This window comes from Mastacembelus armatus, chromosome 4 (assembly GCF_900324485.2).
Source record: "Mastacembelus armatus chromosome 4, fMasArm1.2, whole genome shotgun sequence".
NCBI classification, from domain to species: domain Eukaryota; kingdom Metazoa; phylum Chordata; class Actinopteri; order Synbranchiformes; family Mastacembelidae; genus Mastacembelus; species Mastacembelus armatus.
Genome location: NC_046636.1, coordinates 26,542,786 through 26,569,907, shown reverse-complemented (window position 1 = coordinate 26,569,907; position 27,122 = coordinate 26,542,786). Strand labels below are relative to the sequence as shown.

General features: G+C 43.2%; 1 protein-coding gene across 1 annotated transcript; it reads left to right on the top strand.

The window, feature by feature from the left end:
- Positions 1 to 15: 15 nt before the first annotated feature.
- Positions 16 to 26,232, top strand: acbd6 (acyl-CoA binding domain containing 6). The gene is made up of 8 exons (XM_026305443.1): positions 16 to 479; positions 672 to 736; positions 1,129 to 1,225; positions 4,354 to 4,433; positions 7,799 to 7,904; positions 10,100 to 10,189; positions 23,072 to 23,102; positions 25,366 to 26,232. The coding sequence occupies exons 1-8, from the start codon at positions 201 to 203 to the stop codon at positions 25,518 to 25,520; spliced, it is 903 nt and encodes a 300-aa protein (XP_026161228.1). The 5' UTR covers positions 16 to 200; the 3' UTR covers positions 25,521 to 26,232.
- Positions 26,233 to 27,122: the final 890 nt, after the last annotated feature.

Genomic DNA, 27,122 nt, shown 5'->3' with positions numbered 1-27,122 from the left:
AGCTGATAGTACCAAAGACGGACCAACGGCAGCAACACATCCGCCTGTCGCGGATTCTCATCGATAACGGATTAAAAACAAAATCTCCGCTGAAATACGTTACACATCTGGATCGGACAGCTGTTCCGTCTCAGGCTGCGTCATTTCTCGGAACCACAGCGCTCGTCGTGTCTGACGCTACGCTACACATAATAATAACAATGGCTTCTGGGTCGCCGTCGTCCTCTCCGGACACTGCGACTGGCTCAGGGACGGACCCAGCTCGGCCCGACACAGGGGAACCACTCGGTGGGGCAGGCTCAGACTCCGACTCGGACCTGGGTTTGAGTAAATTTGATTGCGGCGCCATGGAGATGACGGACCGGCTGGAGGGCGAGGAGCTGGAGCGGGAGTTTGAGTCTGCAGCCGACCGCGTACGAGACCTGGTTCAGACCGCCAGCAGGGACCAGCTGCTGTACCTGTATGCTCGCTACAAACAGGTGAGAGTCTGTTGATGGGGCACTGACCTGAGTGGACCCAGTTTATTTAAGCTTCCCAGTGGTGCAGCAACAGTCTTTAGATGGAAACAACATATACTGACATTAACACTGACTTAGGCCCAGAGCTTCATGTTGGGATCTACCTGGTCAGCACTGACCAATAATAATCGTTTGCACTTGTTCTGGTCACAGGTCAAAGCGGGAAAGTGCAATACACCAAAGCCTGGTTTCTTTGACTTTGAAGGACAGAGGAAATGGTATGTTACCTAAAGCTGGTGATCAGGCTTTTGCAAACATTTGTTACAGTGTAGTATGTGTGTGTTCTGTGGTACAAACAGCACTATGTGTGTTTGTATGAGACAAAGAGAGTATTTGCTTGTCTACTCTTTATATGTTGCAAATGAATGCTAGAAAAAAAGTTTCTTGTTGTTTACAATGAGCTGAATTTATTAATATGTTCCATTATCCAAAACAAACCTCATTCAATAAATTTAACGTAAAAAAAAAGAAACCTAAACAAGAAATACTCTTAAATGCTGTTTTCAGTTTCGGTGTGATCTCATATTGACATGTCTTTGTGTCCACTTTACTAAGCATTACAGTGTAACTGATGGTAGTGATCGTGATAAAAGCTGTCATATCTTTACAGGCAGGCCTGGAAACAGCTTGGAGACATGGATGCAGATCAAGCAATGCAGGAGTACATTTCCTGTGTTAATAAGTTAGACCCTGAAGGCAGCACAAAGGTAATAACAACCACATCTGAGAAAATAAAGTCGAGTGCCACATATAATCTCAATTGTAAGATACTGTCTAGAGCATACAATACTGTTTTATTCTCACTCTTATTTGTAGTGGATTCTACATTTAGCATTAAATAAATCATTGTAACAAAAACATAGTGTGAAAGGCCTGTTATTACAGAAGGAATGAGGAGGTTCAATAAAACCCCTGTGTAAGTGGATGACCAAAGTAGTGACTTGGTTAAAACACGTCTTCTTTGCTGCACTCATTTTTTTCCTGCTTGAGGGTCAGCGTTAGTGAGGTTTTTCATTTGATTTTAAATGCCTCCAATCAGAGAATAATGTCTGGAAGCTCCAGACTTCTACTCTTAGGTTGTATCTTCCTCATCAGATGACAAGTTTGGCAAAATGGCAAATATATACTTAAACATGTCTTTAGATAAAGTTTGAATACACATAAATTGTATTCACCTCAGCTCTGCAGCATAGTGAGAAGAAAATGAGAACAAATATGGAAATATCCAGTGTCATTTTTGCCATTTTAAAATGCAGTAAAGTGTTTTGACCAGAAGAGGTCAGTGTCACCGTGTCATTTTGTCTCAGGCCTTTTTTGTGGCATTTCTTTCTATTCACACAGCAAGAAAAATACATGAACAGATTTTGTTGTCTTCTTAAATAAATGACATTTTGGGAGATGAATAATGCAAGAAAAGGTTATAGTGTGGCTGTTTTGAGTGTTTTGAGATACGCATGTGTGTATGGTGGCATAAGAGAGTGTTTACATCTTTCCACCCTCCTGTGGCGTGTCGCCCAGCTGTGTCAGGAGGCCTGTGTTGCCATGGACTGGCTGTCCTTTGGGCCAGCAGAAGAAGCATTTGGTTACAACAACAGCTTTGTATTCTCTGCTGATTAGGGAAGAGTATTGTTATTGGAACACTGTGAAGAGCAAACATGTCATGTGTGATGTTAATATGAAAATCTGTGGAAATAAATACGATTGCACTGAGCAAGGCAGACCCACTGCTCTGCATGATAACAAGGAAATTACTGGTCATTCTTTAAAAAGTGTCATTTTTAAAGGCGTCATTCTCAGAGGATGCTCTAAAACTAATTACTATAGCAATTACAGCAGCTGGCAACTATACAGAAACTGGGCTGCAGTCTTGAAATGTAAGGCAGATAGGCAAGAAGTATTCTTGAAAATATGCCGCTAGAGCTGACATATCGATTTACACATTGAGTATTTTACATAAATAATGTACAATTGAAATGATTGTTGCCAAAATTTCTAAGTTTACGTAGTTAAGCAAAACATGACCGTGATAAATTTTAATGTTGATAATTAAAATTAAAGTTATTACTATGAATCAACTGATGTTATGTTATGTTATGTTGCTAAACACAGTCACTTCAGTCTGGGCTTTGGCTGGGACGCTCACAGACAGTCAGAGGCTGAACTCACTCCACTCACTGTCTTGGTTTTATGATTCAGGTCACTCATACTGAACCGTCTTCCCAGTATCAGGCCACAAAGCACCCCTTTAGTCCCAGTATATATAAGTTAAAGGTTTGATGCATGATATGATTTATTTTTATTGATGTATTTTTGTATACCTACCCTTAATGGTAGGGACCACCAAAATGTTAATGTCAAATGTTAATTTTCTGAAAATGATTTTGAAATTGGAAGTATTGATTTATTAGATGGGCTTAATGCTGCCTGCCACAGGTGTAAATGTCATCACGGAAACTAAAAGCCTGACAGCTCCCAGTGTTTGCCATTTCCTTTACAACTGTGGTACGCTCCCCAAACAGGAGGCTGGATTCAGGGTCACATAATACTCATGTCCCCTTGCAAGTGCAGCCCAAAAAAGATGGATGATTAGGTTGTTTTTTATTTGAAAAGTGAAGGAGAACATTTAGCGGTGCATTAAAAGGCATGTTGTGTGCTGTGACCTATTATACTGTAGTCACTGATTGCTCCAACTTTTTTTGTCCACCCTCTCTCTGGTTCCTATCATCTCTTCACTACTGCTCCTTTTCCTCCCTCTTCATTGTTCTGCATCTTCATGGTATCTGCTGTTCCTCTATTAATCTTCCCATCTTCTTTAGCTCTTCACTGTTTTGTCCGTATTCGTCCCCTTTCTTTGATTTCCTTCCATATTTATATTACTTTAACAGCATCGCTGTCCACCACATGTCCAATCCTGACACATTCTTTTCTTTTCCGCCATGCTGCAGGGCAGCACTTGCTGACTCTGCCCCCCCAGCTGCACAATGCCAGGACAGAGGCCAGCAGACAGGCCAGCAAACAGACAAATGCCCCCCTGAAAAGAAGCTGATTGTATTAGTGGTAACAAAGCGCCATAGCATGGCAGCAGCTATTCTTTTGGAAGCACAGTTAAAATGGTGTAAGTAGGAGTGCATTGATGGTGAGGCAGGGGAGAGAATAATAGCCAGAACTTGACCTCTGTTCCTATCTCAATTGTTGAGCAGACACTGGCTTTATATTACATTATACTGTAGAGGAGCAGGACCAGTGCATCAGCGAATATTCTGAGTTTCTGAAGTGAATTACGTTGTCCCAAAAGTGCATGCACAGTTGTTTTGCCTCGCTTGTCATGTTCTCCCCCACTTTCCCCCTTTTCTGAAATCAGATTTGTGTGGGTTCTTTTGTGAGTCAAGGTTGATCAGAAAAGAATAAGGTGGATAATAAAGTCTTGGCTGAACTGGACGTAATATTGACTTCCACAAAAACACAGAACATTAACGAGATTCGCAAATAAAGGCGCAATACAGTTTTTACTGTTGTCGTGCATGTGGTTGGTCATTTATTGCCAATGAGGTCATGTCTAAAGTCCCCAGAGACTTGTGTCTGAAAATTAGACATTTTCAAGTTTCTCTCTGTCACCCATTAGCTTTAAAAAGCCTATAGGTGAAGCCTATAGAGACAACCATCCATCCATACAGCCCTGTTTATTATTATTATTATTACACTGAGTACACACGACTGTAAGGTCGAGCTGTGCAATTAAGCCAAACTACAAGAAGCTTAACAGTGAACAGGATCTGTATTGTAAATATGACATTTATATACAAGGTGGATAAAGTGTGTGTTTTTTGTTTGACAGGAAAGACAAGGAGCAGAAAGGAGAACAGGCTTCGGAGGAGCAGCGGTCAGCTCTCTATATCAGGAGGAGGAGAAGATCAGGTATTTTCATCAGAAGTAGCACAAACATATGTTCAGCCACAGATATCCACACATTGTCTATTGCATTGAGCTTATGTTTTCAGATGCAACTTCCCGACTCATCATGGTGCTGTGACAGACACACCTTTGTCCTGCAGCTGTGAATCAACATTTATTTTATGCTCAGGTCAAATCAGAGTCTGGCATTGTTCACCGCGGGTCTTGAAGCTGTGTCTGATTATATTCAACAGACCGTAACTGCAGTAAGGGCCCAGAGACGTCATACAGTTCTGATTATGTTAATGAAATATATTCTCCATTTACTGCTGCCTGGCAGACTTACTCAAGCTTAAAAAACTCATCTTCATTTCAATGAAAAACGGGCTCTTTTTGGTGATGAAAATGAGATCTGTGAATCCTGCAGGTTTTCCTCCTAAATGGCTGCATGCGATTAGTATGCACAGTCCTGAGGAGAGGCAGCCAGGATCTCCCCTTTTTAATTATGTTACGGTTCGGGGACGTAGCTGGGAGGGTTGTGATGAAGACGTGTCGGGCACACCAGAGGGAGGCAAGTACAGCAGGTTTCCCAGAACAACGCTCCCCTCGGTGATATCCCATAGCAACGATGCCCATAAGGAAACCAGGGAGGAAGAAGTAATTAACATGGCATGTAACCACACCTATGCACATGTGTGCACGAATAAACATACACTTACCTCTATACGTCGACACAATCGCATCCTAATCCATGCATAACTTGCCGGAGCTGTCACGCTCACTGCTCTGCTGCATTTCAATTTCCTCTTTCTCGCACACACAGACACTCCATATTAAACAGCTAAGCACCTGTTAACCAGGCAGAGAGTTAATTGCATTGCTCACTGCTCATCTCGATCCCAGTGTGTGTATGTATGTGTGTGGAGCACGTATCGACAAAAAGCAGGATTGATTAGCAATATCCCAGGGCTACTGAGCTGATCAGTGTGTGATTGAGGACACATTGAATGTTACAGTTGTAATCCCCTCAAACACCTTGAGATAAAAGGATAAACACTCAAAGCTTCATTGTCCAGATACTTCGCTGGAAGCCAGTGCTGAGTTATTTGAGTTCTCATTGTTTCTCATACTTCCATGGAGTTCAGCCATGTTGAGAGGGCCCAACAGGGGGTGTGATGACAGGTCTCGTATGTGTGTGAGAGAGAGAGATAGATGGTGGGGCTGTGATGTTGATTGGTGAAGCCCAGGCCAGGTATATGAGTGCTCTGCACCACTGTGAGCAGTTTAGCCTGATGGATGAAGGACGTACATGAGACTGGGCACACACACATGTGAGCGCACTCTCTCACACACACACACACACACTCACACATACATACATACCCACCCCAGTTATGATGACAGTGTGTGACCTTCCCTGCATGCCTTCCATCGCTGTTGGAGTCACGTCATTTATAGGACTTACATTAATCATCTGTTTGTTTATAGCCTGTGTGTGTGTGTGTGTGTGTGTGTGTGTGTTGTTTCAGGCTACATACAAGTAGTTTTGTGTGTACATTATTATATGAGCTTATTTTAGCCATAGCATTTATTATATAAACTTACACCACATACTTATTGGCGTGTGTGTGTGTGTGTGTGTGTGTGTGTGTGCACTAGCTCTTTATATACATGAGCATGTTTCACACACCCATCAGGCGAGCCCTGTCTGACCATCGCTGAAAGACTGATGAGCTGACCTATTGATTAGTTGCCGGGGGAGACGGATGGCGGCCACACTTCAGGGACACTTGGGGTCACCGTGGCCAACAGACAAGGAAGTGGGTGTGGCCCGGCCTGGAAACTCATGAATAAACATAGAGCTGGTAATCAGGGGTATGTAAATGAATGTGCTCATACATAACCTAGCTGTGATAAAAAGTGTAATGAGTTATTCATAATTCATCACAGGCTGATGAGGGGAGACTGCAGGGTGAGGGAGGGAACGAGGCGAGAGAAAGTGTTTAGATGAAAAGACGAAGAAAGGGAAGTCCTAAGGTTCATTAAAGACAAAACTTGGCTGGTATGTAGTGTGAGTTTGTCTCCCCTGGGTGCAGGGCTAAAGTCAGTGTGCTGAGGAACTCAAATTGTTAGGGTTGGTATTAAAAACATAGCCAGTGATTGTGTTATGAAAAGCATGCATCCCATCCACTCACAGCATGTGTAAAACACCGGGTCCTACACATTCTCATAAGGCAAAAGGTAAATAAACCCATAGTCTCCAAATCTAACCCAAGACAATCCCAATGACATCACCACAACAACATATTTTGTATGCAAATGACCTATATTATTGTTTTTGTTCATTCTAGGAGCGTTGCTCATGAAATAAATAAGAAAGAAAACATGAGAATATTTGTGTCATTTTGGAAATGATGTGCTTCCCAAATTCATTGATGGAAAGAGACTTTTACCTGCTTAAAGTTTGTCAGCTACAGGATTTGTATTTACAGTTTCTGAGCATAAACCTTGGGATGAAGACATTTTTGGATGGCATATGAATATTATTTGGTTGCCATGGTTCAGCTGTGGGATTAGCTGTAACCAGAGGGTAACTTTATTGGTTGAAAGTACAGCGACAGACCCGTGTAAGTGTTTTACAACATCCTGGCTCCTGTGCGGCTGGAGCCAGGTGTCGGATGTGGGCCTTGTCGTCCCACTGCGGCAGAGCTAGCAGGCGTCACAGGCAGGAACTGAGGGATTTGGCCTTGGCGGATGGCTGACTTACTGTGTGGGAGGGTTAAGCAGCGGGTATGCAGGGTTTCTGTCATACAATAGAGCGCTAAATTCAATTATCTGAATGGCCGACATGGGTAAGAGGGAGGGGAAGGCGTAAAGCTCTAAATGAGATTTCACCCCTTCTCTCCCCATCACCCAACAGCCCTCCACCACCACCACCACCACCACCTCTGCACCATTCCTCCTTCCCAGCACTCACACTTGTCCCCAGTGCCAGGAGGTGATTAGAGAGGCAGAGATATCATCTGAGGTGGGATGGTGCCGCTGTACATGCCAGCGTTCCCTTGGGACGAGGCACGTGTGGCTGCTGCTTGTGTGTGGTGTGAAACAGGGGGAGAAGTGATGTGTCTGAATTATCTGCTGGGTCCTTGATGACTAAATACTGAAGCAACATGGTGTTTTCTTTCCTCCATGTGTACGCACTTAACACGTGAAGCAGTGTGCGCAGAAAGCAGCGTCAATGTCATTAGTCTCACAAACACACTAAACTTAAAACATCAAGCCAAAAATGAAGCATCTGATTCTTTAACTGCCTGCAATGGTCTGAAAAATAACGCTGTCTGTATATTTTCCCTTTTCTCTCTTTGTTTCTGTTTCTGCGTCGCTCTCAGGGAAGAGGATAAGAACATCTTTGACTACTGCAGAGAAAATAACATTGAACACATCAGCAAGGCCATCGGCTCCCAAAAAGTGGATGTGAACACTAAAGATGAAGAGGTAACTACAAAACACAGTGTCAAAAAATATGTCCTGGTAGCAGGTGCCAGTTGCAGATCAGGGAACTATTTGAATGGATTATTACCATGTCAATACTAGACGTAAGGAAATCAGCCTTTCACCTGTCCATTCCCATTGTAAGGAAGCATTTACCTGAATTTGTCTTCTAGCAATGCAGGGGATTCTTAACAGCTGCAAGGCGACCTGTGCTCTGACCTGTTGTGCACAAGGTCTCATGAAAATGATCAGTGGAATAAAATACAGGTCACTGGGGGGATGGTTCATGCAGGTCTTTTTGCTGTCGTTACATAATGGCTTCAATGATCTGCAGCCGCAAACACATGGGAACCACTCCTCAGGCTGAGGTGCGGAAATTGTGTGAGCAGCTATTACCATCGCGAGGTGTTTTCTGGCCTGACCCTGAAATCCATTCATGTCTTTGATTCATTATCAGCCAGACCAAATGGCCCAGTCCCTGCCTCTCTTCCATCACAGCCTTCAGGCAGGCGGCTGGTGCAGTTCCCAGTCAAAGGCCAGATGGTGGTGAGCCCTCGGCAGCAGGGAAAGCTTTGTCTGTCCTCTACCATTGTTGTAGCTTGGTCACCTGCAGTGCAGCTTGCTCAACAGCAGAGGGCAGTGGTGAAGTTTCTCATCTGCCAGGGGCATGATCTGCCTCTGCAGCTCAGAGTGATGGGGGCAGACAGAGGGTACTGTTTGCGTTTGGGTTGAGGGATGCCAGACTTCACATGTTCCTTAGATGTGACAAATAAAATGCCAGTAAACAGCCAACATCTGTCAGTTCCTTTGATTAAGACTCAACTTTTTAATTTTCACTTTAATTTTTAAAATGTCATTGAACTTTGATATAGCAGGTATTAAACTGCCTTCTTCAGATAAGTGTGACACTTGCACTGCATGGCTACTGTTGTGCACTGACCCAGTTCTGTAAAACCAGTGAGTGTGGGTGCGATAGATGAGGGGTGAGGTATTTGTATACTGACCAGGATGGGAATGTTGTGTCCATCTGTACATGTTGTTAAAGCTGTCCTTATTTTTACTATGTTTAAGTAACTGCTCATCTTTTTATAGAGAGTACCCTGTCCTCCACAGTAAGTAGTAGTTTGCTTTTCCTTTTCACCTGAGTGGAGTGTTTAACATTCGTTACCTGTGGTTTGCATTGCTGGATTGGGCCATTTCAGCCCTTTTAAAGCTCTTATGTAAAATCAAGTCTTGCCCACACTCTAAATGTTTCTCTAAAGTTAATGTTCTCAACTTTGAAAACATGTTTCCTTAAACCCACTACATGCTGAGTTTGTGCAGTGTCCTGGAGGAAGTAGGAAGCTCTAGTCTTCTGTGAAAATGTGGCCAACAGTGAGCAGCAGCACACCTGAAAGAGAGCAGGAAGAAAGAGCACGGGACTGAGACTAACTTATTGGTATTCTGGCCTGGCGTATAACTATCCATTTTAACATGCAGCCATGGTGATCAATATGATTTAAGCAAGAGAATTGGACTTGGAGAGTTTGCTTTACCTAATTGGCCTCACTGAAAAATGAGCTTGCGGGGCTTTATTAGAACAAGGATCTTAGACCTAAGGAGTGGATGGTGTGTAGATGTCTGCACGTGTGTGTGTGTGTGTGTGTGTGTGTGTGTGTGTGTGTGTGTGATGAAGTAAGGGGGCTCTTGTTTTGTGCACAGTCTCCCATCAATCAAGTGTTACAGACACAGGTTCTGTGATTTGTCCTCGAACCTTGTGCTTGGACTACCTACTGCTCTTCCTGGCACACACACACACACACACACACACACACACACACACACACACACACACACACACACACACACACACACACACACACACAGCAGTCTGCATATCTCGTCACTCTGTCGGCAGGTCATTATGGAGCTGAGGTCCAAAGGCTCCAAGTTCTGAATGGTGGTGCATAATTTATTTTGTCTGGAAGCAAAGAAAGTGATTGAAGTTTAGTTAAGGCACAAGAAGCGGAGGAGGAGGAGGAGGAGGAGGAGGAGGAGGAGGCCCTGTGTGTTGGTTCATCACAGATGAAATGACAACCCAAACCAACGTCACACTGCTGCATGCACTAAAGAAAATGTAGACACACCAATGCTGTTAAATGTTTAGTCAAACCTTCACACTTGTGTACGTGCCCTTAAGCATTGGTCTGTGTTTGCAGGGCCGGGCTCTCCTGCACTGGGCCTGTGACAGAGGACATAAGGAGCTGGTGTCTGTATTACTGCAGCACAAAGCAGACATCAACAGTCAGGTGAGCTCCACATCTGTCTCTCTCTCTCAGTGCTATTCTTGGTTTTTAGTTTCTGACACAGCATTAACCATTTAAGACACACTGTCAACGTGTTGGCAGCCAGTTAGTGCCAGTTGCATCTGCTAAGTAGAGACTTATTTATTCTCTCTTGCTGTGGATTGTATGAAGACTGCTATTAAGGCTGTTCTATTTGTGTGGAATGATTCATTTGAAGCCAGAGTCTCCCATCAGCTTCAGCCTGTTTTACCTTCTAGTTTTTATTTTTCATTTCTCATCTTTAACAAAGGTATAACAATGGGGTTTTTTTGTTAGCATTCAACTGCTACAGCTCCCTGAAGTGTTAGATGTATGGTATATGGAAAGAAAAGCCCAGAGTATTTTCTTTTAGCTCTTTTAAAGATCAATGAAAGAAATCCTCTACGGGAAAGTATATTGTGCAGCAGAGGCAAGTGGATCAGCAGCTCCCCCAGAACTGGAGCTGCACTTCACGTCTCTATTAGATTCTACCTCTATAACTGAATAAAATACTTAATTTGAGAGCTGGACTCAGGGACGTTTTTTCTGGTGGAAGAGCATAAGTTTCATGCACATGCAGCAGTGATTGACATAATAGAAATGATTTGTGTTCACCCTCTCAGACATCCGTAATGTGTCTGTTGACATCCAGTGGCTATGCTTTGTTTTAAGAAGTCACTAAGAAGCGTTGAGGTGTGTTTGAATGTGAATGAGCAGCAGATATCAGAGCCTGAAACAAATGAAATTAGGGCAGAGACGAAAGGAAATTGGCAGGAGCCTTATGAGCCTTTTGCACGCATGCGAACCCAAGGCAAACGGTGCCATCTTCAGCATCCCCATTGCCCTCCTCTTTTTTCTCTCCATCATCTCCGTCCCTTCGACAAGGTCATATTTAATTCACTTTGTACCACTGACAAATCCCCCAGGGCTTTAGCAGACAGAGTTAGCCGTAGCTAGCCTGGTGTCTAGCCCCTCCAAGGTTTAGCTGCCTCCAGGAGGTTTTAGCTTCGGCTGTAAGCTGGCTCAGCTGTACATCGGTGAAATTACTCCTCTTCTCTGCACAGCGGCACGACCAAGTGCGTTTCACACAGAGGCTTTAACAGTTGGGCCGAATCAATTGGAAGTAATCAGGCAAATTGTTTTACGTTGCACAACCGACATAATCAGGACATTTCACAAATGACTTTCTCTTTTGTGGTCATGCGTGGCCTCTTTTGTTCCGAGTGCAGCGGGGAGGGGGTGGATTTGTGGCAAATGGCTCATAAAAGACTTAACAGTGGGATAACTATGAAACACTTCGCTGATGATTTAAAGCCATTTCAAGATAATGACGACAGAGGAGGATTGATGTATAGATAGTCATTGTCTTTTTGTAAGTTGCAGCGTGTTTACAGTCATGTATCTATCATTAAAGTATAAATAGATACCTCCAGCTGCCAAGAATTTTCAGCAGTCAAAATAACATAAATCTTTTCCCAGGTAGTGTAATTGCTTTACCGAGTTTGAACGGACTCTTAATTTATTTCCCGCTGACTTTGTCAAGTTCAACGTCATTTCAACGCAACCCAATATTCCTTGTTCCTCTTGGTAGAAATTTCAGATTCATTTTAATGGTTTCAAACCATGTTCTGCTTTACTGTGTGCCTTGTTTACTCGACGGACGGGAAAGTTCAAATGATGTTTTAGAGGCAGGGTTTTTGAAGCACAGACAGCACCTGAATTCATGCATTCAAGCCATCAGGACTTTTTCCAGCTGCCAGTCTCTCAGGTGTCAGAGGAAGCCGGCTGAATATTAAAGGAACTGGACCTGTGCAGCAGAGTTACTGGTAGCAGATTTATGAGGTGGCAAAGAGGTGGCTGAGAGAAAAATATAGTCAGCTAAATCATACCACTCTGTCGCAATGCCAAATTATCTCACTATGTAAAGCTTACAGAACGATATGCTTCCCATTAGAACCTGCTCATAACATCCTTTTGTGTTTTCTTCTTGGGGTTTAATCAATGAGAAAAGTAATTAAGGAGGAAGAGGACAGTAGCAATTTTTCTGTATTGGAGAATGATTTAAACAAACAAAAACAAAAAAAAGCTGATGATGGTTTTATGTTTCTGTTCTTTTTGTTCGAAGCCACACGGAACAAAGACTGTGGGAGGTGGTGTCCGTTCATGAGGGCAAATAGAGGAATGTTTGGGTTTGCTGGCTATTAGAGCGACCAGTAATCTCTCATGACCTCTACCAACTGCCGAGCAACCAGTAAATAAAGATCAAACATGATTTATGCTTAATTTGTTGATTAAAAAAGGGGAGGGGGACTTGAGAGTTAAAACAAAAAGTATTATTATTTGCTTGGCAGAGGAGGAAAATCGTTTGAAATTAATCAACTGATTGTTTTAGTGAATTGTTCCCAAACCCTGATAACCTGCATTAGGGGCTTCTTTGATAGTTAATCCTGGATCAAGGCAGGGAAGGACTACATTAGGTAGTTGTGAGTGTTTGAATACACAGATCACAGCTCTGCCACCTGCCAACTGTAGATTGGGCCCTGGTGTTGGCACTGTACACGCAGCCCCCATCCTCCCTATCCTCAACGTATCACTGCTCCCGCAGCTAATGAGAGAAAGTAGGGCAGGCAGCACAAACTGTGGGACAGACGACAAGAAAACCTCACTTAATGTAATAATGGGACCCTGTGATGGACTGGGGACCTGTCCAGGGTGGACTCCTGCCTTTCACCCAAAGAGAGCTGGGATAGGCTCCAGCTGATCCCTGGGACCCTGGTTAGGACTAAGGGGGTCTAGATGATGGATAATTGAAATTAGGACTTAAACACTTGACTTAAAAATCTGTGTGCTTGAAAATGTTTAAGAGCATTAATGAGGAATACACTTATGTTTAGGACATTTCCTCATATCAGCACATGAATGTTTTGCCTAAACAGAAGAATAAAACCATTTCAAGACATGACGTGGTCAAAATGTGCTCCAGTGAGCGAGATTTCATCAAATTCTTGGACAGATCCTGTGTCTGCTTTACTTTTTCTTTAGTGAAATACTTTGTGATTCAACGCATTATGTTGCTGTTGAGAAAACAGTCTAATATTCAGTGGCAGTTCTGGAGCTTTGGCTCATAGAGCATGATCTTCCTTAGCTAATTGTCTTTGCCAAGCTGCCAAGGAAGTGTAGATGTTTTGTGAGAACCTTCCAAAGGTCAAGAATTAACTTTAAATAACTTTTCATAGGCTGTAATTTGTAGAGGTTCCTCTACAGCTGCACTGTGTTGAGATAAAAACACTGCTGCATTTGAGACGTTTGGTTTATTTTGCCTGAACGGTGTGTGGTGGTTAGCATTGTTGCCTCACAGCTAGAAGGCCCCAGGTTTGAATCCCACTTAAACCCGTGGTCGTTCTGTGTGGAGTTTGTATGTTCCCCCAGTGTGTCTGTGGGTTTTCTCTGGACGCTCCAGTTTCCTCCCACAGTCCAAACATATGCAGGTTGTGGTTTTGGTTAATTAGTGCCCACAGGTGTGAATGTGAGTGCTTGGTTTATTGTAAGATTGAATGTGTCTGCAGGAGATACAAGAGAAAAGAAAGTAATTTTTGTTCCCACCCTGAACGCTTTAGTGGTCTGAGTAAACACCAGTGACAATAGAAACAAATAATACTCTGACATCAGTGTATTTGGTGATCAAGAGGAAATTGAGAGAAATTGAAGATGTGTCATTGAGAATCAGGGAAAGTCTCAGAAATGTAGTTATTTTATTTGGTGATGTGGTTTTATTTTGTTGGACCGAAGGTTAGGGAGTTGGTTGAGTCGTTTGTGTGTGTGTGTGTGTGTGCGTGTGTGTGCGTGTGCGTGTGTGTGTGTGTTTTTGTGCTGTCCGTGTGGTCATTTTCTGTCCAGACGCTGTAATCCCACACCCACAGCTAAGCCTCATCCCACCCACACACAACTTTTGTTTTTCAGGTGGGAATCCCTAACCCTCCTCTGACCCTCCCAACAAGCTCTCCGGTTGCCATGGAAACGTGCATTACTAGAAAGGACGTGTCCGTTCGTGGACATTGGCGTTGAAAAGAAAGGGCTTTTGGTTCAGGGGTGCCTGAGACTACAACAAAGGTCAGGAATGGCCCAAAGTAGATTTACACAATATCGGACTTAGAGTGATTACTGACAGGGAAGGCAGGATTAGACGGCTAAGAGGGAGGACAGGTGAGAGGTAGGTTGACACAATGCCAGGAAGGAAACACCTCAAAAAGCCTCACATGCTTTTACTTGACTCATTCCTGCATTTTTTTTTTTTTTTCCGTTTACATCTCTTCTTCCCTTCTCCTCATCAGTCTCAAACCCCCACCCCCAGCTCCCGTCCTGTTCATCCGCCTCTACATTGTATTAAAACAACATGATCCATGAGGAGGGGAGGGCGACTCGCAGCACCGCTAATTCTAATTAATCCAGCGTGGTAGCACGGCCACGGCAGGCCCCAAGCGCTCCCAGTCTATCAGATAGAAATTCATAACTTAATTGAGGTCAGAGCCTCGAGCCGACTGAACAAAAGTCCCCAGCCAGGACTAGCTAGATCAATAGTAATAAATATCTGACTGGGAGGCCTGCAATTGGTGGCTAGAGAGTGCACAACAAGTCTCATAGTCTGGATGTGGACCCTGCAGGGATCACTGTGCAGAGGTTGTTTACCTTCAAGACTGGCAGCCTGGTATAGATTTTGACTCAGCTGGTATGAGGAGTTTGTGTTTGGGACAAAGGGAGCTGTGTCTGGTAATGGTCCAGTCTCTGTCAGAGGGTTAGATCCATTGATTTGATATTGATGTGAGTGGTATGGGTGGACCTGGACTGCTGATTTATTTATATAATGAAGCCAAACAGTGAATCCATGACTGCCAGTGAAAGTTCTTTTACTGGTATAAAGGGATATTCACACTTATTTCATATTCTCCACTGTAAAACGCTCGACTCAAAAATAATGTTGCATTCTGAATGTGTATTGCTTTATAAATTAAAAATATGATTTTACACAAACATTTTAACATGAAAGAGTAAGGTGACTTAAAAGATAACACACTAAGGTAAATATACCAATCAGGGCTACAGCTCATAATTAGTTTGTTTATTAATCTGTTTTCTTTTTCAACAAATCTGAGTTATTCATCCTAGAAAATATCAATGTGCAGTATTATAATACTGATTATTATAAATCTTACATTTGAGAAGGTGAAGTCAGAGATTATGTCACATTTGATTTAAATCACAAATCAATGGTGAATCAACACCAGAGGTTTGTATCAGTAGTGGCTTTTTTATGTTGATAAAATCATTGACAGTTTGGTCAGATGTGCACAGGTAACACCTCTCTTAGATAAAAATGTAGTATCTTGCTAATTAGTTTTATTTAGTTTATATAAAGTGACCTTGAGTGTTGTGAAAGGGACATGTAAATAAAATGTATTAATATTATTATTATAATTATAATCCACTGGTGTTGTGGCGTAGTGTAAGGTACTGCATGTTAAAATAATGGAAAAAATATAAAAAGTCATACTGCTTTGTAAATATGGGCTTTTGCAATTACCAAATAGCAAAGGGCTATAATTTTTTTTCTCAAAAAGAAAACAAGACATAGACAAATAAGATAATTTTAGTTTGTGCCAAAACCTTCGCCCACAAATCAAGAAGCGTGTCAGAGAAAATATTTCATTTTAATCAAACTAAATAAATCGTAAGCATTAGCATCTGTTCACGTGCATTTTTTAAAGAAGAAATAAATAAATAAAACATAGCAAACCTGCAGCTGTATTTATTGCATTTCTTACTGAATTTGCAACATTCAGCAAAAATTAAGCATCAGAGCCTTTTTTTTTTTTTTTTTATATATGTGTGGAATTATGCAGCTCCACCGTGGCATTTTCAGAGATTTCTACAAACAGAAGGCTGAACCCTCATATCCGTGTCCTCTACTGTGGTGTAAACTACTTGTGTGATCAAAGTGGCGAACAAACACACACATGCACTCAAACACACACACACACACACACACGGTGGCTGATTGAAATTCTATGGTGGAGGCATTATTACACGTTTGTATCCCGCCCCTTTCCCAGCACTGCCTCCTATAACTAATGGCTCAGTCAGCCCAGTCATAACAAATATCCAGCAAGATTCGTCATAATTGTGTGTGTGAGTGTGTGTGTGTGTGCGTGTGTGTGTAACTCTGCATCCTATCCCCCAGAATACATAGGGTCTTTAAGAAGGAAAAGGCATCAAGGTGGGAAAGTAAGCAGAAGGAATTTATGGAGAATTCAGGGAACAACACTGGAGAATAAAATAAGATGGAAGGAGAAATCGAGCAGAGTAAACAAAGATGCAATAAATGGACATGCTGCTTATACCATATATTTGTCCCTTGGTTGGTTATGTTACAATTCATCACAATCAATCTTCTTCTATAGTCGTATAGTGTAATTTCTGCATCCCTGTATTAAAATCCCTTTTGTTTGCAATAAACTGTTCAACATTTCTAGAAATGATATCACTGTAGATACAGTAGACACCAAACATAAATGTGTGTATATATATATCGAGATATAAAGGATTTTATCTCATCTGTAGAAACTCACGGAGAAGGAGCAAGAGGCTGCTCCTGGTGTCTATGAATGGTAGACGTAAGGCTGCAAATGATTACTCTCAGTTAAAACATAAAATATTCACTTTACAGTCGTAATAAATAGAGAAAAGATTCAGAAACTACAGAATATTTGATATTTTTCATTAAGATGTTATTTGATTGTTGAAGTAGTTGGTATTAATTCTCTTTAAATTAACTGACACATCTCTGAGACGCTGCTGCTGAACAGATAATACAGATGTTTCCTCTCTTTAATATTCACATCAGTACATGCCAGTATAGCTGTGTGCATCTGTTTTGTTTTGTTTTGGAGGATTACAGCCTGTTAAAAGAATAGAGGAGAGTCTGTCACACTGGTCTTTTTAAAAAGTTTTCCATTTTCAAGCAAATGAATCAAAGTGCACCTTGGCATAGGGAAAAAAAGGCAGCACATGAGGTTTTATAGGCCACACTGTAAGCTGCTCTTATAGGATTCATATTTAGTACTTGCTGCACATTAGCTGGACTCGATGAAATGAAAGCTGTTGCCGTGCTGTGTTAAAAGGGCCTATCGGACACAGATACAGTTATGAATCTATAATATGAGCACTCAGAAAAGAGCCAGTGACTTGACAGTAATAGTGCTGCCTAAAGAGCCATTCCAGCAGGTAACAGTCCTCTTTGCCATCATCAGCTGTTGTTTCTTTCTTATTGGCCACTCACTGGGCCTTGCCTACACTCAACTATTTGATTTCCATCGTTCTTAACCGTCCACATAAATTGTCAGGAGCATTAAAGCTGTCCTCAACCGTTTCAGACGGAGGGGTGGGGGGGTCGGAGAGAGTAAGAGCGTGAGAGCTGGATACAGACAGCGAAGGGAGGGGACGGGTGAGGAGAGAGAATAAACAAAGTAAGTGTTTTGCCTTCCATCAGTCTCCCGCAGTACTCAGCTTTATGAGTCCCTCACTCCAAATGCCTCAGCCGCGGCCCCCACTGCCTGGCCATTGATTTTCATATTACACTCTTTTATGTATTTATTTATTTCATATATTTCTTTTTAAACATCATCGATGAGCCACGGGAGGACAGACGGGGCCTCTAGCGATGTTAATTCTTAGGCTCAACCTTATCCTCCTCTCTGATGGCCTTAATGGAGGCTAAGGTGTCCCATGGGAACAAGCAAGCTGGGCAAGGTGGGGAGGGGGGGACAAGAGAAGTGTGGAGGGGAAGAAGATGTGCTTGAACTGAGCATGGTCAGACATGGAGATGTTAGAGAAAGAAACAGAGTCAGTGAGGCTCTGAGAGAAAAAAGGCTTCTGGTGTGACAGAAAAGGCAAGAAAATCTGATTGATCTTATTACCCTCTGTCTCGGACCTGCTGGGGTTGTGTTCAGATGGAGGAGTACCACAGTTTTGGGCGTCCTCCAACTCAATAACTGACACAGTGAATATCTATAATCTTTGGCATCTTTTAGGACCCTTGAATAATTCAGGGTTTTCCCTTCAAACTGTGATGTGAGAGGGAAGGCGGATCACCCGGGCACTGAAGGACGCTTCAGGAGGAGGCGTGAAGGGCAGCCGGTTTGTCGTCAGGCTAATTTGACTGTGGGTGGCAGTGCTCACATGCTGAGTGGTGAGGTTACTTCTCCTTGCTCAGAGAGGAGACCCGAGGTTCATTTAGGGCTGGCTCTAGTGCAGTCGTTCCATATTTCGTTCACAGTACAAGCTACTAATTTCTAAATCATACAATCTATTGGTTTCCGTTTGAAGTCCTGCATGTTTGTTGCTTTGCAGATCCAAGCTAGTGGCACCATCATACTGCAGCCTGCTCTTAAATGCAACATTAGTGGCTGCAAAGATTTCCAAGAAATATGTGCCCACCTTTCCAACACATTTGCTGCTGTCCTGCATTGTTTGCAGCGTGACACACTGTAATTCATGCATCGCCAAATCAATTAGGGACTTGCTGGAGATGGGCAATCCATCACAATGAACACTTATCCTGCTTTGTTATGTTATCAGTTAGATTCCTGCTGCTGCATGTAATAAAACTTGGAAATCTGCTTTGTAGTGAGGAAAATAATCTCATAGGATCATGTAAAAAGCAAACATGGATGTGTCTCAGATCAAAAACCTTGGACGTTAGTTTTGTGAACCCACTAATAAAAGAGAGTACGGTATGTCTGCTTCATAATAAATGTTCCAAAAGTGAAAAAAGACTTTTACTTGCAGGTTGTGCAGGTCTGCTCTGAGTTGTTGGTGCCGCAGTAGCTGCTCTGGCTATAGGATTACGAGACCTAGTGAGGGAAGGTCTTCCTGTCCTCTGTCTTGCTCAGATCTGTGTTCTGCTTTCTGATTAATGGCACCTGCTCATCATAATGCTATCTGCTGGAATCTGCATCCCAATGATCCCACTAGTCTATCGATTCACCCCTCATCTTCCCAACACACACACTTGAGAGTGATCCATATGCACACACACACACACACACACACACACACACACACACACACACACACATCCACTCTCCCCGCACTCCCTCCCCCCGACCACTGTCATTATAAAAGTCAGCAGCTGCTGCATGCATTGATCATAAATCATAATTGCTTGTCCATTTTTCTCCACTTGTTTAATGTTGCTGTCATGGGCGGTAGGGGGAAGAAAAGGGGGAGGCGGATAAAGGAAGAGGAGAAGAAAAGTCCAAAGAAAGTTTACTGCCACAGAGGAAGATGATAAATAAAAGGAGCTGACTGAGAAGTGGAGAAATAAAAGAGTAGGGTAATAGAAAGGTGATGCTGGGAAAATACATGTAGTAAAGTATCAGTTAAAACCAAAGCACTGCTCCTGCCTCTCCAAGAATCTGTTGGGGTTTTCATTTAAATGAAGATGGGACTTCACCTTCAGACATTATGCCTAAGGCTGCATTCACATTACCACTTAAAGTTAAAGTTGCTGTTATTACTGAAGGAAAGACTCCACTCTCCTCAGTATTATACAGACACATTGGACCAGAAAGGACTTGATGTAGCGGCAATAAAGAAATTTGCGTTAAGGAAATAAAATCCTAAAAATGACCTACAGATCAAAGCTGCCAGGTGGATTGGCATGAAAACATAAGCTTTTATGGTCCTTTGGGAACACACACACACACACACACACACACACACACACACAGAGGGCTCTTTGCAGCAGACTCCAAAGCTGGTGGTGGATTTGACAGACTTTTAATCTCTACCCACAATCTCTTCTCTGGTTGAGACACAGACAAACAGAATTGAAGTGAAGACTCAAGAGACCAGTTTGTGTCCATGGCTGAGGGAGGTTTCCGTCCCCGATATGTCCTTGATCCCTCCACTTAATTCTGGTGTAAACGGCTTGTGTTGAACATGTGGAGCATCCTTGACCTGTTAAGTCTGAGCTCTGTGAAGGCAGAATGATGCAGAAAACAAGTTAAATTGCTTCCCAGAAATGAACACAACATCTGTGACAGTCCCTGTGAGTGTTTGTTGCTCAACCTTATCACAAGAATAAGACAAGAACTGTATTTGTTCCTGGTTTGCCTCAGTCTGTCTTCCCACACTCTATTTTAACATCATCTGACCTGAAAAAAGAAGGAGTGTATCTTTTCACCCAAACATATATATACACAACCAGTCTGTTTCTTTCTTTGGACCAGTTTGCGACTAGTTACGGTGCTGCAGTGATCCGTTAAGGCATAAAACTAAAGAAATGAGGCAGCATGTCATATATCCGTGATTCATTCTCTTTTTCTTCCATCCATCTTGCTTCACATCATTTGTGTGGTAGAAATGATAGATTGGTGTGACTTAAATTCAGCAAAACTGCAATTGTACTAATAGATCAATCCCTATCCATGGTGCTTCTAAGCATATTGCTGCACCCCATTAGGGTGATACACTACACAGTGCTGGATCTCAGTGCTGGTATTGTGCAGGCAGCTGCTTTATTGAGCACTCTGCTGACATCCAGCCCAGCATTTCTGCACCGCAAGGGGAAACTTTGGATGACATGTAAAAGCAGGGGTTTGGTGCGACATGCCTCCGTAATGGGATGGGAACAGGGGTGCACCAGAGAGGGGGGGAAATGCTACGGTAGCTAACTGCAGGTATTGGGGTGGGTGGAGGGCTGGGGAGGGAGGACTGTCTCTCAAAGCAAATGGAAGACAATCCAATTTCCTGTGATTCCATCAAGTCTCCGTCCTGGATCCAGGGGCATTAGGGAACGCTGAGAGGACAGGCCGGTGACCCCTCACATGAACATGCTAAAAGCATATTAATTCTCTGGTCGGACTGTCCATTTTTAAGAACTTCATGTCCAGTATTTATTTATTTTCGACTTCTCAAGATGTATTCAAGGTTCTCCATATGTTAGCATTCACTGCACATCAGAGCTTAAACCTGTTACAGTTTCATTTAACTGTATGTGTGTATGATGATGGTAGTGATTATTATTATTACTAGTGGTGGTAAAATCATTGTCATTTTTTTACCATCTCCCTTTTATCTCTACAGAAAAATCCCCGGATGGTAAAAATGTTAAACTCCAGCGGGTGCAGAGTCTAAATGTGGCAGTTTTAGCTCAGTCCTGCCCGATGCATCAACATCACCGAGAGAGACAGTCGCAGTACATCACAGGTTGCAATTCAACTCGCAGACAGACAGCATTGTTGTCTTGGGTTAGCTACGGCACGCTTTCCACGCTGGTGGTGATTTGCATCTGTGCTCTGTGATCCACCCAGAGGGAATAGAAAGCTCTAATCCAATCAGCGGGTCCCTGAAGTGCTGCCCCTGAGAGGGAGAGAGAGAGAGAGAGAGAGAGACAACAATAAGATCACTCTGCACAGGGCCCGTTCAGAGAGGGAAGACAGGAAAGAGATGGAGGAGGAGAGGGTAAAGGAAAGGAGGGATTGAGAGGAGAGAGATTAAGATTGAAGAGGAGACTGAACAGAAAAGAGCAAGAAAGGTGGTTGTGATAATGAAAGGAGAGAGAGGAGAAAGGAGAGGAGTCACTGGTAAAAGAGGGAGGTGGTAATGAAAGAAATGAAATAAAGGAGGTGTGGTTGGAGGAAGAGAGGTCAGAAGACGAAGGATTGGGAGAAAACAGGGGAAGACATGGAAGCAACCAAAGCAAGAAGGTCCACAAGAGGATCTGCTGTTAGAAGAGCAAAGGTGCAAAGTCTAATGAATAATTTCACTCTCTAACAGTTCCACTGCAGCGGCGTTTTACGGCAGGTAGGGAAATGCCGCTGCGTCTGCTGGCTTTTAATCTGCCTCAGGGCCTTTGAAACCATTGTACTTGGCTCAACTACTACTCTTCTCAGACTGCAAGCAACAGTTTGACCATTTATCATCATTATGAGGTGCAAAGGCATGCTGGAGCAGTGATTAAGAGTTGGAGCTCCTGTCATATATTGTTTCTTATTACACCTGCACACACACACAACCCCACGTTTCCATCCCTGTCCCCCAATCCAGCAGTTCTTCCATGAATTATATCGCAGCCATTGACCCCACGTATCAGTTTTACCGTCCAAAGGACACGCACCAGCGTATATATGTGTGCACACACATGCAGACAAGACACCACTGAGTCTTTTCCCTGAGTTGAGACATTGTTGTGAACAAATCCCACGAAACGACCCCAACCGTGAATTTATCGTCCCAGCCCAATGCGAACACCAAACGAATCAATTCGGGTCATTTGAATAAAGTCCTGCACTCATCACACAAAGCAATCTGCCTTTAGTTGTTGTTGAATTGCTACAAATACACAGATGAAGGAGCTGGTTTAGTCTAATCTGATTAAGCTGACACTTTCCATCTGGTTCCAGTCGTCGTTGCAGCAGGTGTTGTGATGTGCTGAAATTGTTTGGGGTTCTGGTGCTTTGACTGGTCTGGTTTTGGGTGGTCAGGTAGGGTGGGGGCCTCTCTGCTGTAATATGTCGGGTTGATTGGAGCTGGACGTCACCTGCAAGTTGAAAGGTTTGATTTGCAGGTCGTGTGTTTCCAAATCAATATCTCATCTTTTCATGATCCCCTTCCAGTACGACGAATACGCGACCCCCTCTGTCCACAGCAAACACGTACATGCACGAGTTAGTTGAAGGTTTTTGAGTTGACTCTCGGGAAGTTTGATCAAAGTAATTTGCAGTTTCTCTCACACCAAATGTTGGCAATATTAATGTTTTATTTGACAACAGGTCTGTAGAATTAAAGACTTGTTTTTGCCTTTTACAGGATAACGAAGGACAGACGGCGCTGCATTATGGTAAGGAGGCCTCTATATTAATCTCTGCGGTGCAAAAAAAGCAGAATTTATTTTCTTTTTCTACAATAAAGTTTTCTTCTAAGTGTATGTGTCTATTTTTCAAACAGTGGATATCTCCTTTTGGACCAAAACTCTTCACATTAATCACACCCTGACATCATTATGTTGTCTGCGTGTGCACTCTATATACGGCGGCTTGCTTTCCGTGCACGCTCACTGTTTGCCCACTCTTCCTCCCACTCTCTTCCATTCCTCATCTTTACTTTCCACAGTTGTTTTTTGCCCAGTTTCTCTCATTCCTCGCTTGTTTCCTGAGTGTGTGTGTGTGTGTGTGTGTGTGTGTGTGTGTGTAATAATCCCCAGACCTCCCAAAGGAAATCAGCAGTGGTCCTTAGACTCCCCTGACCCTTCAGTGCCCCAACACACATGTCCCTGATGGGCGGTTCCCCTGTCCTCTGAGCCTGTGTGTGTGTGTGTGTGTGTGCGTGTGTGTGTGTTTGTGTGTGCGTGTGCGTGTGTGTGTGTGTGTGTGTGTCTGCACCATCTGTCCCCTGGCCTGGTGGTGTTGATGTGGGCATGTTGCGTCACCCACTGGAGATCTGCACACACACACACACACACACACACACACAGTCACCAGAGGAAGCCCCGAGGATGGGGCATAAAAAGATGACTAATAAACATAAGCGATGAACTCCAAGAGACAAATAGCAGAGAATGAAAATTCATTCCCACCTCTCTTTGCACAGGGCCACAGTGGCTGGCAAGTGATTAATTGAGGGTTTACTGCTCACTATAAATTGTTCTCCTCCTCTACGGCTCCCATGAGGGCCAGCCACTTTTTACAGCTCAAGGCCCGGTCGAGACACCCGCCGCCACGTGCACACAAACACACTGACTAAATAAAACGGTGTTTAGAGCAACAAGAGGAGGACTGCGTGCGTGGCTAGAAAAATAAGCCAAGCTTTGTTAGCCTGATTTGGCTGAAAGATAAATGATTCTTGTGGTGTTTCAGACTTAAACGTCTCATTCTATGCAGAGACACAACTAAAGCACACACACACTCATGTTTTGCCATATCTCTCTCACACACACACACACACACACACTCCTGCCAGCCAGCCACCCCTGGGCAGGAGGTTAAAAGGCCTGGCTGTCAGTCACTGCGGCTGCTGACATCAGCGATCATGGCTCAGCACAGGCTCTGCTGTTTAAAAGGAGTGAGCGATTGACACAGACACAAGAGCACTCAAGAGAGGAAGAGTGGAGAAATCGTGGGGGGGGGGTATTGTCAGTGTGGGAGACAAGGTGCACTGGGACTAGTATGAATCTGCTAAATGGGTTAAGAAAATGCAAGCTCGCCTCTCCTTCCCCCTGTACAGGGAGACGAGACCCTTTCACTGGGGCACAAATCGCCAATGGGACGAAAGTGATGTGTTTGAAGGAAGCACAGTAACAGGTCAGGCACAGTGCTGGACCCACAGATGGGTGTTGCATGAACTGCAGCACTGTATTAAAAGTATATAGAGGCAAATGTAGTCAGGTCTGGTGGAGACAACCAGAATATTCTGAGTTCTCCAGTTCTGTCAGGCTGTTTAAAGCTAAATGCTAACACTTCAGCATCCACAGCAACTCACAGTGACAGAGCTGACATGCTGATGATTAGCAGCTGTTACATTTACCATGTTTACTGTGTTTGTTTAGTGTGTTACCTTTGCAGAAAGTTGGTCGTAATTTACCTTGAGGGCAGGATGAATGTACCAAATTTCATTTAGTCCTTAAAGCTGTTGATGAGACATTTTACTTAAAGGTGCAGTGTGTAAAATGTGAAACTAAAACAAAACGCAATTCCCTGTCTAGAGCCAGAGTTTGGTTTGTCCTTTCTGGGCTACTGTAGAAACATGACGGCACAACATGGCTGCCTCTGTGAAAGGAGACCTGCTCCCTGTGTCGATTTAATAGGCTCATTCTAACATTAAGAAAATGCAGCGGCGGGTATTTGCCAAAACAAATCACATAATAATATATTTATAGATTCTATCTTCCATTTCTGCTAATACATCGCTCTAAAAATTACACATTGTACCTTTAAAATCACACATGAAAGACGTGGTAGCACGAAATGAAGTGAAAGGCTCGACAGAGATTTATCAACTGGGAACATCTGTGGCCAGTTTGGTGGAAACCAGTTAGTAAATGTTTGTTCTCTGTTGTATTACTTTCCTCCCAACTCTTCCTTTATGTTTCTCTTTTCTTTGCGTAGCGTCAGCATGCGAGTTCGCCGACATCGTGGAGCTCCTGCTCAACGCTGGTGCCGACCCTTTCATCAAAGACATGGAGGGCTCTCTCCCTGAGGAGGTCACTGAATCAAGTGCCATCTCCTCTCTCCTGCGTCAGTACACCGCTCCAAAAGGCTAAATTACCCACCTACCACCACCCGGTGCCCACCCTTGTCCCAGTCCCATCCCAGTTCCACTCATTCTTCCTGCCTCCCTACCATCCATCCTTCAGAACTGAAGAGACTCAACAGTTAGTAGACCAAGATTACGAAACTTTTATTTCCAAGTACCTGAGGTGAGTTTGATTACACTGGTTTAGCTTGTTACCCTTCAGCTGGGTAAGAGACACACAGTTAAACCCACCACGTGTATTTAAATTCATCTACTGTATAGTGACTTTATTAGCCCAGTAGGCTTGGGTGATATGATGGTTACTGTAAGACTATAAAGGTCCGTTAACCGGTTGAACCTTAGCAATACTGAGGAGGTGACACATTAAATATATCTTGTAAAAGATTTGCCTGGAAACTGCAAATCAGTGAGCAGGACTCCTTATTGAATGCTGGGACTTGTGGGTCAATATGATGTTGTATCTGGATTTTTCAAGTATTTTAGTCATTCCCATCCGCTCATGTTATCCATAACCAGTACAAAAATCCACTAAAGATTTTATACATATCACCCACCCCTACTATCCAGGTCTTCTAACCAGCCAGACCTTTTAGTCTGGCTCAGTCCTCTGTTACCATTTACACGAGTCCAGGTTTGCTCATGGTTCAGTTGTCTTACGTTCCAAGGAATGCTTTGATTATTTGGCAAATGTCATCATTAAAGTGCTTGACCAGTCTGAATGTTGTTGACTTCTGTCATGATGTAAATGAATGTGTGTGTATATACTGGTGCAGTGGTAACTCCCATCTCACCAAAATAAACCTGAGCTCCACATTATCCACCCGGATTAAATCAACTTACTCAAGTTTATTTCCATCAGCCGCCAAAACAAAACGCAGTGAAAACGGAGTATTCTGATATTTATTTTACAGTAAATACAGTTTGGACATACTGATTTATCATAAGCTCTGTCAGGTGTGAGTAAAAACAAAAAAACCTAACACATGAGGTGAATCACTGCTTACAAGCAGAGGTGGTATAATGGCAAAATATCCCAGCAGAACAAAGACTCAATAGGCTAATTAAGTGTAATCCACCTTTACAAATAAACACTGACGTTAGAGTCCACTGGGGCCTTTCATACCTACAAGAACTCATACGTGTGTCTCTGCATATATGCATGCCTCACCACAAAGTGCCTCTGCATTATTATGTCATGCTGGAAACATCTGGATGTTTCGAAACACGATCGAAGTCCAAATCCACCTCACTTGTCTTTGAGACCGTCTCATCAGCACATGTCCTGTGCACACACGTGCACTCTACCTGATGAGAATACACTAAGTCTGGACCCTGCTTCTTAACTACAGCTCCATGAAGATACATGTTCTGCATGACTGTTAAAGCTCCGTTCTTTTCTGACACCTCGCTCTATGCCTGCCAGCTTTTGACATAACTGGAAGTCCGCCCTGACACAAGGCGTTAGATTACAGTCTCAGCGTGTCTGGTTGCACTCTGTCAGTCAGTCACAGGTCTGTGACAGCAGTAGATGGTGTACCCAGCATTGGCAGTCATCACCGGAGGCACTACTTCAAATTCAATTTTTGTCTTCACAGCTGTTGTACAGTGT